This window comes from Diospyros lotus, chromosome 15 (assembly GCF_014633365.1).
Source record: "Diospyros lotus cultivar Yz01 chromosome 15, ASM1463336v1, whole genome shotgun sequence".
Taxonomy (NCBI): Eukaryota; Viridiplantae; Streptophyta; class Magnoliopsida; order Ericales; family Ebenaceae; genus Diospyros; species Diospyros lotus.
In genome coordinates, this window is record NC_068352.1 from 24,911,460 (window position 1) to 24,927,177 (window position 15,718).

At 35.1% G+C, this 15,718-nt stretch overlaps 1 protein-coding gene across 4 annotated transcripts in view; it reads left to right on the top strand.

Annotated features, from left to right (window-relative positions):
- LOC127791964 (putative pentatricopeptide repeat-containing protein At1g03510) overlaps positions 1-13,728 on the top strand; it is a 47,130-nt gene extending 33,402 nt beyond the window's left edge. The window contains exons 1-4 of one of the 4 annotated variants that reach the window (XM_052322206.1): positions 1,119-11,084; positions 11,170-11,433; positions 11,933-12,207; positions 13,152-13,728. In XM_052322206.1, coding sequence (XP_052178166.1) covers positions 9,906-11,084; positions 11,170-11,433; positions 11,933-12,196 — 1,707 coding nt within the window. In that variant the 5' untranslated portion in view covers positions 1,119-9,905 and the 3' untranslated portion in view covers positions 12,197-12,207; positions 13,152-13,728. Of the gene's footprint in view, positions 1-1,118; positions 11,085-11,169; positions 11,434-11,932; positions 12,208-13,126 lie in introns of those variants that run through there. The other 3 variants (XM_052322205.1, XM_052322209.1, XM_052322208.1) reach the window with 3 other exon arrangements.
- Positions 13,729-15,718: the final 1,990 nt, after the last annotated feature.

Sequence of the window (15,718 nt, forward strand, 5' to 3'; positions counted from 1 at the left end):
TGATCCTTAAATCAAAAAGGATGTTGAACAAGATGAGAAAGAGCACTTTAGTGTTTATTTACAATAATAAAGGTGATATTTAAAGTTGTAGAAATTATAGAGGAACCAAGCTAATAAGCTACAATGCTACACTATGAAACTTTGGGAGAGATTAATTGAACAAAGATTAAGAAGAGTGGACCAATCATCTAAAAAGACGGGGAGATTAGTATGTTAGAAAAGTGTATCCATCATTTTATGTGATAGTAAGATTCTATTAAAGCTAGAAGGACAATTTTACAAGATAGTTATAAAACTGGCTTTGTTGTATAGCATAGAATGTTAAGCAATAAAATATTAACATGTGCAAAATATGAGTGTAACAAAGATGAGCATGTCAGTCAAAGTGGTTACAATTGGAAATAAGATGTGAGAGGCACGATTAAGATAGTTTAGTCATGTGAGAAGAAGATCAACAAAGACTTTTGTTAGAAGAGTGAATGTAATGATACAAGTATCTAGCAAAATAGGCAGAGAAAGATCAAGAAAAACTTGGTGTGTGATGCTCAGGTATGATATGAGTTATAAGGTCCTCAAAGAAGATAAGGCCATTGACATAGTTGATTGATGAGTTAGAATTCATGTGGGCAACCCCACATTGTGGGATAAAGCTTGAGATGTAGTTTTGGCTCATATAGGTTGAGCTTAACCCCAAGCTATTAAACTCATATCTAAGTCTATGGGTAGTGGTTAGACTTCAGTAACACTTAGCAAGGAGTTAGTCGATTGATCATTTAAAGGTCATTGCATCTGGGTTCAAAATAGAGTTAAGTCCATTGTTGACATCATACATATATATTGGGTAAGTTTTACTTAAATTAATATAGAATTTCTCATTTTAGATTTATTCACAAACTTGAAAACTTGATTAGATTAGACCTTTCTCATATGTTTATAATACAATTCCAAATTCAAAATCCATAAAAGGCTAGGATTATCTCTGCTTCTTCTTTTTCTTCTTCTTTGTGTGCACAGTGCGACAATGCTCTTGTTTGCGGATCTATGGATTTTTCTATTTTCTGTGGACTTTGAGAAAATTGGTTGGAAATAGATTTTTTTGGTTTAAGGTTGTGCATTTTCATTGGTTTAATTAAGATCGTAAAATGCAAGACCTCATTCATTCAAATAACCTAAGTCTATCCCTAGTTGGACACATGCTTTAATTCTTGTTTAATCCAAATGTAAGGAAACTTACCAATAGGTAAAAATTTACAAACAAAAATTTTATATAGAATATTCATTCAAAATAATGTGGCTTGTTAATGAAAATACATTGAGAAGTAAAAATACTTCTTAAAGTGACTCATGGTTATAGAAATGTTGTTGCCATATTATGCTAGTCATATACTTTGAACAAATATTCTGCGTAGATATGATTTTCCTATTAAAAATGGTTGGTTAACCATTGGCAAATAAATAGTTTCCCAAAATTCTCCCGAATTTCTTGTGTATGAGTATTTTACCTTTTCTCCAAAATCTATTCTTTATGTATAAGTAATTAATTTCAATATTAGTGTACATATTTTATCATAAATAATGCATCATTGAGCAATAATTATTCATTAAGGGGGCATTTGTTAAAATAAACAAGATAAGAGGCATCAAAATAAGGTTAGAATGCTTTCCGGATCAAGATATGGAATGGTTAAGATAAGGCTGAAAAGCATTCCAAGATTTCTATCAGAATGCTTGTTAAATTTTTTGGAATCCACTGATAATTGTACTTTTTCTTTTTATGTGTTTGTTAATGCATATGATGAGTACCAAGATTAGAGTTTTTTCTACCAAAATATCCCTATTACCAAATTCATTCAAAATTGTTTGTTAATATCTATGATTAAAATAGTATTTTATGATTAATATGAATTGTCAAAAAAATTAAAAATAATAATTTATTTTCTAAATCCATGTTCAAAAATTGATTTAAAAAGAGTTGAAAAGTAAAAATAATTATTGTTGGAATTACAATAATTCCACCTAGATAATTAAAAATGGCCAAAACATATTTTCATAATAGATAATAAAATATAAAATTAAATAAAATAATTTAAAAATTGGTGAAATGAATTGTATTAGTTAATAAAATATATATATAGAGAGAGAAATTTAAATTTTAAAAATCAATAAAAAGAATAATGTCATTTAAATTTTAAAAATTGTCAAAACATATAACAATTTAAAAATGTATGAAATAATATTAATTATAAGACTTAAATAAATAAGTTCTTTTAATAAATTTAAATCTTTAAAATGCATTAAATGGCATTAACTATCTTACAAGGGGCATATAGATAATTGAGGCTTATCTTGAAAAAGTCAGATAAATTTATCTGAGGGGGGAGGTCAGATAAATTTATCTTGAAATGGGGAGATAAGAGGTCACATGAGAGTTTTTTTAGAAATGGTTAGATAAACTTAACAAACATGTTGAAATGGCCAAACATCTGAAATGCTTTCCATATCTGGCATTTTCTCCGTCTTATTTTGGTTAACAAACACCTCCTAAGTATTTCTAAATTTTCTTCTTTATTCAGTGTACAAAACTTGTTGTCAGTTCCATGGAAAACATATTTAATACTTTTAAAATACAAATAAAATTAGGTTTTTGTCACAAAATGAGGATCTATGGTGGGGATAAATGTAAAATCAGATTTGGATCCCCTGATTTGGTACTTTCTTCGACCTTGAACTCACGATCGCTCCTCCGCCTATCAGCGTATTGTTTCATTCGATTTTGGGTCGATGCCAACTCCTGTTTGAGTTGCTGCAACACTTCCTTTCGCTATTGCAAGTACTCTTCCACAGGGGTAGTGGTGTGCCCTCCAATAGCCAGTAGGGTCGGTGGGCTATACCCAAACACTGCCTCAAATGGCGTTCTCCTTATAGAAGCATGATGGCTGGAATTATACCACCACTATGCCAAAGCTAGCCACCTATGCCAACTCTTAGGCTGCAACAAACACATGCATCGAAGATAGGTTTCTAGGCTTTGATTGACCCTTTCTGTTTGCCTATCGGACTAAGGATGATAGGCGGTTGAAAGGTTGAGTCCTATGCCCAGGTTCTTCATCAATTCCCTCAAAAAATGGCTGGTAAACACCTTGTCTCGGTCAGATATAATGTATTTAGGAACCCCATGTACAACTACCACTCTATCCATGAATGCCTTGGCTACTTCTTGGGTGGTGTAGGGGTGAGCCAGCCCTATAAAATGTGCATACTTAGTAAGTCGGTCTACCACCACCATTATACAATTCTTTCCCTCTGATTTTGGCAGACCTTCGATGAAGTCCATGGACACACTTGTCCATGACTGTTCCGATATTGGCAGGGGTTGCAGCAGCCCTGGATAGGCCACGTTTTCCTGTTTGCACCTCTTACAGGTATCACACCCCATCACGAAATCCCTTACTGCCCTTTGGAGTTGCGGCCAATGGAACAACTGCCTCACCCTTAGATAAGTGTTTTGGATACCCGAATGCCCCCCTAAGGGGGGAGTCATGCAGGGATTGTAGGATTTTTTTCTTGAGTTCCTCATCGTGGTCCACTACAATTCTTCCCTTATACCTCAACAACCCATCTGCCATGGTGTAATCTTCTGCTTCCTCGCTTCCCAGGGCTAATGTCTCCCACAAGCTCTGGATGTGTTCATCTCCTTCATAGCTATCCACCACTTCCTTGCACCATTCAGGGATCACCACGGTTATGGGGGTTGCACTACCTTCCTCTTAACACCTTGATAGGGCATTAGCGGCCAAGTTTTCCTTGCCCTTCTTATATTGTATGGAATAATCTAGCCCCATTAACTTTGCCATTCCCTTCTTTTGCAACTAGGTTTGGAGCTTTTGTTGTAGTAAAAACTTCAAAGACTCGTGATCAGTTTCGATCACAAACCTCTTTGCCTCTAAGTAGTGCCCGCCATTTCTCAACAGTTATGAGAACAGCCAAAAACTCTTTTCATATATACTCAAGCCTAAATGTCTTGGATTGAGGGCTTGACTTAAGAAAGCCAATGGTCTGCCATCCTGCATCAACGCAGCCCCAATCCCCACTCCACATGCATCAGTCTCCAGCACAAACGACTTGCTGAAATTCGGCAGCCCCAATGTAGGGACCTTGCTCATTACCACCTTCAATTTTTCAAAAGCATCTTCTGCTTCCTTCCTCCATTGGTGACAGGTTTGCTGATAACTCCATACCCCTTCACAAATCTTCGATAATACCCGGTGAGCCCTAGGAAACCCCTAAGAGCCCTTATGGTCGTGGGCCTCGGCCAATGGAGCATCGCCTCCACCTTCCTTGGGTTGGTGCTAAACCCCTTGCCCGAGATTAGGTGCCCCAAGTATTCAACTTGGTCCTAGCCGAATGCACACTTGGACTTTTTGATGAATAGCTGGTTGTTTCTAAGGACCTCAAAAGTGGTTCTTAGGTGGTTAAGATGTTGGTCCAAGGTTGGGCTATAAACAAGGATATCATCAAAAAACACAAGTTTGAATTTCCTTAGGTAAGGTTCAAAGACCTGGTTCATTAAGGATTGAAAAGTGGTTTGGGCGTTGGTGATGCCCAAAGGGCATCACCAAGAACTCAAAATGGCCACGGTGAGTTCAGAAGGCAGTCTTGTGGATATCCTCGGGCCTCATCCTGATTTGGTGGTAGCCCGAGCGCAAGTTAAGCTCGTCCATTAGGTCTTCAATAAGGGGTATGGGAAACTTATCCTTATTGGTTAGAGTGTTAAGTTGGCGATAATCTACCCAAAAACGCCAAGAACCATCTTTTTTCTTAACTAACAGAACTGGGGAGGCAAAAGGGCTCTAGCTTGGTCTAATGAAAGTCTGGCTCATCATTTCTTTCACCATTCTCTCAATTTCGGTTTTCTGGACAGGGGTGTAGCAGTAGGATCTGATATTAACAGGCTCAATATTCGATTTTAGGTTAATGTCATGGTCTAAGGCTCGGTTAGGAGGGAGGGTATTTGGCTCCCCAAAGAGGTCTTTAAACTCTTCCAACAATTCATCAATAAGCGGTAAGGTGCATACCTGGTCAGTTCTCCCTTGTTGGTGACTGACAGTGAGCTGTAGCTCCCCTAGCTCCTCTCCCTTAAGACTTCCTTCCACTTCCACAATGGAAAACAGATGTGTGAGTTGACTCCACTTGCTCTTGAGGACCCTTTGCAACCTCCTACCTATAATTATCTTGTAGGTAGCAATCTCTCTCCCACTAGTGAGTGCCATTCTTCTTCCTTCCTTTTCAAAGGTCACCTCCATACGGTTGAAATCAAAGCATATGGGACTCACCCCCTTCATCCAGTCGACCCCTAAAACGACATCACACCCTCCTAATTGCATCAACCTGAGGTCTGCCTCAAACTTCTCCCTTTGCATTCCCCATATGAATCCCAGGTAGACCGTGTTACTCACTACTCGGTTTCTATTAGCCACCATGACACTCAAAGGCATTGTACTAATGAGTTGACACTTCAGTTTCTTGGCAGTGCTATCGTCGAGGAAGCTGTGGGTGCTCTGCTCTCAATTAGGATTGACAAGCTACCTCCCTTCATCTTGCCCTCCACCTTAATTATCTTGTTATTGGTGATCCCTTTGAGTGCATGGAGGGATATCTCTCCATTATCCTCTATTCCTTCATCACCGATTCCTTCTGCTTCCTCTTCGTCTTCTACTTCTTCTTCTCCTCGACCTTCCAATAACAGTAGCTGCCGTTTGCATTGGTGCCCTGAGAAGTATCTGTCCCCACATCTGTAATAGGAACCAGGTTATCGTCTAGGATCATTAGGTCTCCCTCCAAAGTTGGAATTAGCAAAAATTCCTTCCTCCAACATTACTTCTCAGCATCTCCTTGTTGACCCCTTTGTTGCTCCCTCCTTGTTGCCAACTCCCCGCGTGTGCAATCCTTTGTTGTTGCACCTTCTGCTTCTTTAACAGGGCCTCAACTACCATTTCTTGCAACTTGGCACTCTCAACTGCTTGTTTCAAGGTTCGTGGCCTGATCATCTTCACCATAGGCCTTAGTTCTTTGCTCAGGCCACTGAGCAAACTAGAGACAAAATATGCCTCCGTTAGGTGAGGATCATGGCTACTCATCAGAGATCTCAGCTCTTCAAACCTCCTTAAGTAGGTTCCAACATTGCCCACCTGTTTTAGTTTGTTAAATTCCTCAATGGTGTCCGACATGCTCCTCTCTCCGAATCTCTCACACAACATTTCAGAGAACTCCCTCCAGGTATAGTTCTCCCATCCCCGAGTCCAACCTTGGAACCATGCGTCCACCTTGTCATCAAAGTAAGTGGCCGCTAAAGCAACCCTCCTTTCTCTCGGTACATTGTACCATTCGAACAACCTCTCACACTTCACCACCTAGGATTGGTCCCCTCAAATACGAGTATCTCCATTCGAGGCATGGGAAACCCCTGTGGTGGAGGAATAGTCCGGTCCTCCCGGTCCCCACGCCTCAGTGTCATCACCTTGCTCGACAACAATCTCATGGGCTCTATTTTCTTGATTTATCCTCTCATTTTGTAAAATAGGGTCGTTCCTATCTCTATGAGGAAAGTCGGGAGACAGCCTAACCTGATTTTGGCAGGTAAACATCAACATAAACTGTTGAAGCTAATTACCCATCTCTTCCCTCATTTGGTTGATATCTTCCCTCATTCAGTTAAGTCCTCCTTCCACCTTACGATCAACTGTCATGATCGCATCATGATTTTTTTGGTTGCTGACTTCTAGGCGGTCCACCCGATCCTGAAATTCTCCTATTGCCGAGCTAAGTTGCTGGAGCTGTGACTCCATGTTCTTCATGCGTGTTCCTTCGGCCATCTTCTGCGACCATAATACTCCTCGCCAGCACCGAGGCTTTGATACCAAATGTCACAGTTGCGCTGTGACCACTGTCGACCTTCTAACTCGGTGTGAATTAGAAGGAGTCGCTAGAGAACCGTAAGAGAAGAGAAAGGTTTGGAGAAGAAGAAAGAGAGAGAGAGAGAGAGAGAATGCAGAGAGTAGGAATCTAAAATTGGTTAATTGATTGATTCTCTTGCTGCAGGTTGACATAGTTTATATAGGACTCATAGGTGTTGCCACAACAGATCTTCTCTCCTCTAACAGATTCTTTTGTCCTATTCTAGCCCCCTTTACACCTAGCATAACAGTCTAACAAACTACCAGCTGGAAATGGTAAAGTCTATAATTAATAATGAAAAGAAAATAGCTAATCTCTACTTAATATCCGCAGCAAAATTTATCAAACTTTCGGCCTCCTCTTGTTTTGTGACATTTTTAAATGTAGCATGTATGCCACCATATATGTTAAGAAGACATTTGAAAAAAAGTCTGCCTTGATGTAAATTAGAAAAAAATCCATAGAAAAAGTGTGGTGGTGTTAATTGTATGACTAAGCTTATTCTTCTAGGTATTTAAGTAAAAGAATATATTTTAGTTTAACCACATTATATTTTGTATATTGTTTTGTAAACTTTTTTGATGTCTCAATTACCACTCAAAATTGCACAATCAGAACACTCCATGTTCTTGGCAATATAATATTTAGACCACGATAAAGCATAGTATAAGCCATTATAGTTGATTGCTCAATTCAAAAATTTTAAAAAATACATAAAATTAGCAAACAGAAAAAGAAAAAATTATATAAATTATATGAGAGGGTTAATTTTTGAGTTGGTTTAGGTTGATACTTTCATTGTTTCAAGTCATATGATATGAAGATGGTTGTTTCAGGTTACATGGGTTGTCAATCTACTTAATGAATTGATTTAGTTGCTTATGATATTTTTGGACTTGAATCATGTTTTTAGCATCTAACCCATAAATACATGCACCCTAGTAACTACAATTGATAAACCAGTTTTAACATTTTATCCTAGTTTTAACATTAGTTAATAAGTTAAAATAAAGAAATCCAAAATAAGATATTACCAAATATTCTAGACAAACGTAATCAATTTTACCTAGGGTTGCAATCGAACAGAGCCTAGCCAAGCTTTGCTAAGCTAGGCTCGGCCCGAGCTCAAGCTCAATTAACATGAACCGAGCTCGAGCTCGAGCTCAACAATTTTTTTTTCTAGATAATTATTGATATGGTTTAGGGTTTAGGTTCAAGCCTAAGCAATCTGTTAGGATGCCTCAGCTGCATACATCAACTAAGCCCTCTCGGGGACTTGCTTAAGAGTAAGAAAGAGGAACCTCGTGTAAATACCCAAATGGAAACTAAGTTCCCACTCACGACCCTAGTAGATCTGTTCCGTTCAAAATGGGAATGGGCTAGGGTTATAAACTTATAATCTATAATTTGGTGATTGAGTTGGGTTCAAAACATCTTGAGACAGTTTGGTCCATATTCAGTGTGGGTGTTAGAGCATTAAGAGAACCAAGAAGGAGGCACCTCTGGTGTACTAGTTATCGTGTCCACAGTAAACGTTGGGTAGCCAAGTGCAGAGTGGATAACTGTTGAAAGCATCTAAGTTTCAAACTATGGAATTTCAAATTACTCTTTCGGATAAAGAATGAGATTGGTCCGACAACTACTTTAGGAGGAATGTTTTTATGTGGTGCTAACGATTTAATAACTATCTTTGTAGCTTTAGAATGTTTTAGTTTATAACCTGTCCTCCTCTCTTTGAAATAAGGGGTGCTTCTGGTTCTGTCAGTGCTTGAGGTCGGGCTCAAGCTCGAATTTATCAGAATTATGTTTAAAAAACTTGATAATCTAATATGCAAATAATTAACAAATATAACTAAGTATTACTTGGTAATTTGTAAACTAGATACGTTGTGACTTGAAGATTAATCACAAAGACTTGACATTTTGCTTATGAATTACTATTCAAGTAAGATTTCTAGTTACTTGACTAAGGAATGAATTACTCGATTAATATTTCTTCTTAGTTGATTAATGATATAAGTATGGAGACTTGTTATTTTGACCCAGATTTTTTACTCAGTTAAAGGTTATCGTTACTCTACTAATGTACACTTAGTCGATTAACTCCTTGGTTATTTAAATAATGTTATTCCATCATATATTTGAGTAAAACAAGTATATAATCAATTAATCCCTTTAATTTTCAGTTCTTACTTGATCAAAAGAAAAAGTTAGTTAAGTACAACACTTGATACTCAACTAAACATTTCCTTACTAGATTAAAGTGATAATCTCATACATTAGTTGATTAATCTTTAACTCACAACATATCTTATTATTAACACATTTTAATGGAGAAAGTGATTAAAATTTTGCATTTAATTTCTCATCGTCAGAACATTCTCAAAATTAAACTCAACAAAATTTAATGATATTATTATAATAATTTAAAATTTGATAATTTATGTTAAATAATATTTTATAAAATTATGAATAAATTTATTAATATATTTATAAACGAGTCTATTCACAAGCTATTCATGAATTTCTAATCGAGTCTGCTCGCGAGCTAACGAGTCGAGTTTTACTAAGTTCAAATTTGACTCATTTACAAATCGAGCTTCAAAATTAGGCTCAAACTCGGGTCGCTTTCCTTAACGAATAAATTTGAACAAGATTTTATCGAGTAGAACACCAAGCCACTCACGAATGGCTCAGCTTATTTGTGACCCTAGTTTTACCCTCAAGAAAAGGTAAATCTAGGGGAATCTCAAATGAAATCTACAAAATTTTGAATTTTGAATTTTGAATCACCTAGATGGGAGATGAGTTGGCTAAAACATGTGAAGAGAAATCCAAATGGTAAGATAATTAATGTATATCTCACTAAAAATGAATGGCCTATATAAACCTAGATCGAAGGTGAAGTCCATATTGTTTTGTGCCCAAAATACCAAGTAAAGCTCTGCTCCATGGTGAAGGATGAAGCAGCCCTGGATTGGAAGGTTTCAACTGCAGATGCAAATGAAGAACCAAGAAACAAGAAAATCGCATCGGAGAGTAAGACTGATGACCTTGGAGAAGTTGTGGATAGAATATCTAACTTGCCTCAACCCATCACACATCATATCATGTCTTTTCTCCCAACAAAAGATGCAGCCAGAAGTAGCGTGTTGTCAAAGAGATGGAGGTATCTATGGGTTTCCTTCCCGATTCTTGATTTTGACCAATCTGATTTCGAAATGGATCTCTCACAATCTGTAGATGCTTTCAAAATACAAGACCTTTTCTTGACTTATTTGGAGAATTATATCCAACATCGGGAAAGTGTTGTAAAGATTGATAAATTTAGGCTTCGGGCAGAGGTTTTTCTTCAAGCTGATTCAAGGATCAATTCTGTTATTGATTGGGCTTTAGAGCATGGTGTCAAACAACTAGACCTTGATTTGATTAACCAAAATTGTTTGCCCTACAATTGGCCTAACAGTCTTTGCCCTAAAGAGTCCGTTACCTCTTTGAAGTTAGGTACATTCAATCTTGATCTCCATGATCTTCTGTTAGTTTTCCCTTCATTACAGGAATTGGTTCTTAGAGGGTGCAAAGTATTGAAAGATATTGAATGTTTAGGAGCTAATTTGAAAACGCTAGCGTTGGATGAATGTGAAGGATTTAGAAGCATTAAGATAGAATCCTGCAATCTTCAATCTTTCCTCTATTATGCTAACCCCCACAATCAAGGCACCGTCACTCTCATTGCTTGTACGTTTCTAAAAGTTTTATCCTTGAGGAATGTTGGGATTGAAGACAAGTGGTTAGAGCACCATATTTCTGAGCTTGTCCATCTTGAGGATCTAACATTGGATTGTTGCTTCGAGTTGAGAGTAGTAAATTTGTTCCATGGAAAGCTCAAAAGATTATCCTTGCTTAGATGCAAGAAATTTGTGGAGGTTGGAATTGATTGCCCAAAACTATATTGCTTCACTTACGCTGGTGAAATAGTAACCTTTGGTTCATTAAATTCTTCAAGTCACCTTAATGCTACACTTATTTTATCTCGAAATCAGACTAAAGGTTGGTTTGTGAAACTTCGGAGACTTCTCAGCTTATTTGATCACTGCAAAGTGTTAAGCCTGGTTTGCAAATCCTATCAGGTATTTTTTTCTTTTTCTTCTCTGTTTTGTAATTTCAGTTTAAATATCACACTATACTTAACATGGTTGTATTGTTGCTTTCAAGGACTTGATTATTCCAGAATATGGGAAAGATGACTTTCTTCCTCCACTACACGATCTTAAACATCTGAAGGTGGAATGCCACTCAACCATAGAAGATTACATAAAATTGGTGGATGACTTGCTCTGGTTTTCTCCTCATCTAGAGACATTATCCATTGTCTCAATGGTAGTTGAAAGTGGCAGAGAAGTAGTCAATAGTCTTGATGCACCAAACCACAAAACAGGAGATCCAGATGTAATGGAGCCATCATACTGCAAGAAAAAGGTTTGTTCTTTTTAATATACAAAATTTTTCACCAAATCCCACAAAATAATTTTTATTTTTCTAAACTTCGTCAAATAGTTTTTAAGTCCCTTTTTTTTTTTTACTTTTTCCTAATTTCTTCAAGTTTTCAGTTTGCTATCATTCTTTTATATTTCAGCTAACTTTTTGCCACAATTGGCATCCATTTTCTCATACTTGATAATTCGATTTTTGAAAAAAAATTATTGAATTTTTGCTGTCTTTCTAGATCTTGATGAGGTGGAATTCAATCGTATGTTCTGAATTGAAGATTGTAACATTTTGGTACAAATTTTCTACATTTTGAATCAATAGTTGACATGTTCTTATTTCATCCATTTTAGTTTAATAAAAAAATAAAATAAAATTTGTCACAGTTTGTATTAAAACAACAGTGTGCATGTACCTACTAGTGATGTTATGTATTTCTGATGTCATTATGTATGCCAAGTCTGACTATTTGACATTTTGTTTGACCAAGCTTGACTTCAAATTTCAATATAAGAAGTTGCTAGCGGAAGATGAGGATTCATTTTGCTGTGTAATGCATCCTAAAGAGTGTTGGCAGCATCGTTTGAAAAAGGTTATGATCAACAGCTTTGATGGTTCTGTTCATGATGACAAGAAAAATTTGTTGAAGTATTTCAGTGAGAATGGGAAGATATTGGAATCAATTCAGAATGACTCACAAGTTTTTGGAGTACTCCAGGGAAAGTATTTTGAGCAATCAACAATTCTATCATGATCCAGAAAATGGTGGGTATTCAGATAATGATGCTTCAGTATGCATGCTGTTGTTATTTTAGTTACTGAAAAATTTAGTACTTTTGTTTCTTGGGTAAAAGAACTGTCTGTGGAATGGACTATTTGTTATTGAGTGAAAGCAATATCTGCATAGAATGAGAAGCTCTACAGTGCATGAGTATTGCACAATGAATGTTTTACCTAGTTTTCACGTATATCCCCCTCACAGACACGTTATGCTCAACAAATGTACGTGTTAGACATATCATGTTGTTTGTCCCTTGCTTATGATTGCTCAAACACACAATTCTAGCATGATGAAGACTCATAAAACTCACTTGACATTGAAGAGTTGTAGCATACACTTTTGTATGTTCCTTATGAATCTTGGATTTTGATAGGTGTCATTTACTTATAATTTTATCTATTTTTTGAATAATTTAACTATTGAACTTAGTCCTTTTAGATTAGCTACTAGTAGTACTTGATTAATGATATTAATTTTATATGTCAATACAAGAAGGAAAAAAAATACTAAGTCTTGATTCCATCGAATGGGGTTGGCTTTATGATATCTTTTTATACTTGTTTTACTTTTACTCTCAGACCATACATTGTCTTCCATCTGGCCCTCAAGTCCTATCTTGCTAACCATTGTCTGCATTTTGCATTTATGCACTCGTATTCAAGTCCTCTGTACTCTGAAACCTATCTGTTGCTTGTGTGCTCATTGATATATGCAGTCAAAATGTGCTTTTTCAACATTCCAGCCATTCAATGAGGTTTCTGGAAGAAATATTATTCGACACAATGTTCGATTTCAATATGTACCCTTTCTCGCCTGTTTTATGAGCATTTGGTGATGTTCAATGTTAAGGGGTTTCATGCCAAATGCTGTAAGCTTTTAATTTAGTTACAGTTGGTTTTTCAGGAGTTGATCAATTTGTGTTCAACAGATCAAGCTTGCAACTTGCACTGCATGAAGACTGCTCTTCGACAAGTTGAGGGGATCTGATTTTTTTCGCTTTTCTTTTTCCTTCTTTTTTTTTTTTCAGTACTGGTATCTGTATTAGTGAACTGGGGATGCCCTAGTGGCATCTATATAACTGGTGGTGTTCATAATTAGTTGCGTTTGCTGAGTAAGAGATCTGGTGTGCTTTCATGATTTGTGAATTTCTCATGGATCGTATTTTACTCGAGTAAGAGGCTAGAATTATATGATATGTGCATTGAAGTCAACTGTTAAAACAAAATGTTACTTAGATTTGTGTATGTTTGTTTGTTGCTTTTCCTTCCCTTGGATGAATTATTTATGTGGTTCTGTAACTCCACACTGCAGAGTGCTATGGAATTATAATTAGAAGCAGTTTTCTTGATAGCCAAAGTCATCTTTTCTTTCTATTTAATTCTTCTCATATGACTTGATCAGGAGCAGTATTAAAGCAGGTCTGAGGCCTCATTGGCCTGTGCCAACAAAACTTTCCACTGCTCTTAAGTTTGGCTGTTTACAGTCTCTGCCCGTTTTCTTTCTTCTGTTTTCTGGTTAGCTTGTTTTCCATACATTAAGGCTATGTTTTGCTGGGAGAATGTTGGATTGGATCACCCAATCTCACTTCTCATTTTCTTGTTTAGTGCTGTTTGCTTGCTGTTGCAGTTGTCATTTCAACAAAATTGCTGGCCTTCATGAAAATTTCGAGTTTTGTCTTGCAATCTGTAAGCAGCTTTACAATATAAGATCATTACCTTTACAAACATTGTCAATGAAACTTCATAATGCAAGTTGCCGCCTCCTTGACAGAGAACAGAATGGTAAACATAACACAGAAAAACAAAAGGTTTCCACTTTTTTTTTTGTTGTCTATTTTTTGGTAAAGGAGAAAGGAAAATGAGGAAACACTTTATTTTGCTTCTTGGTGTAATTGGGTGACCTATTTGAAGTTTCGTGTTGTATATCACACTTTTTACATTATAGAATTTCTCACACTTATAGAGTGATTTTTTTCCTTTTTTAACATATTGACGTCGTAAATTGTGTTTCTCTTTCTAGCTAATTTATTGTATCACATTAAATAATCATGTTGTTTAGGGTTTTATTTCTATTTTATGTATTTCTAGTTTTCTATCAACAAAAATAATATATGTTAATAAAATTAAAAATTATGGGTTTTATGTGTATTCCTATTTTATGTGTTTCCAGTTTTAATTTTATGTGTTTTAGTTCTTTTCCATCAAAATTAAAATTTAATTATAATCTTGAAAATTTTAAACTTTTTAGATTACCTATCTTTGTAAGACATGTTAATAATTAATTTGATTCTTAAATTTTTTAATGACAATTTTTAAATAGTCATGTTACTTGTACATCAATTTTATACATCTTGAATTACATAAAAGGGTATTATGATCAAAATATCTCTTACCTTCATGCATCTCACGCGCTTCTATGTGCCTCATGAGGAATTTTTTTTTATCATTGATACACCTTTGTGTAGTTCAAGTTGTACACAAAGGTGTATCAATAGTATTTTTCATTTCTAAAGCATCCATGATTAAATTTTTTTCAACTTTTAAATTAATTATAATATCTAATTTTTTTCCAGATTAAGTAATTTAACTTAAATAAAGAAATTACTAAAGCCATTTGATTCAAAAAAATTAACCTCAATTCCGCTACATATTATATAGTTTTTTTTTTTTCAATTAGAGGAATTGATTTTTAGATGATATTTTATTTAATTTTTTAATCACTATTTACACGTAATAAATTATTTTCTTATTTTTCAAGAAATTGTAAACAAGCAAAGGATACTAATATGACAATGAATATAAATATAAATGTAAAATATTTGTCATAATGATCAAATAAATTTTAATTTATCAACAAAATTGAGATGCGACAAAGATCCAATTCAAAGTTCAAAAAGTGAAAAAACTTAGAAAATATAACTAAAATAAATTATTTTAATTTACCAATGAAATATTTAATCCATGTTTTTAAATTAATACTTTTATACGATATATATGGATTGGTAAGTTAAAAATTATTTTAACTTACCAATCTTGCAATGATACATTAAAGGGCAAATAGCAAAAAAAGAATCTAAATATTTTTACAAATTTAAAAATTTATCTAAATATTTCAATTTTAACAATTTTATCTCAATTGATTCAATTTGGTATAATTTTATTCATTTGAAATCAATTTGATAGGCATGTGCCATTTTTGATGTGATATATCATTTGTTATAAAAAATATATATATATGAAACTCACATGTACATGTGAAAAAATTAAAAAAATAAAATTATATATATGAGTCTTAATCATATGTATACGTGTGACTCTTATTTTTATATTTTTTTCAAGACAAGCGACTTGTCATGTCAGCAACACACCTCCCAAATTAATTTTAGGTGTAAAGAAAAAATTATACTCAATTAAGCCAATTGAGATACGATTGATAAAATTAAAATATTTAAATAAATTTATAAATTCGTGAAAAGATTACTCTTTTATTTTAAAC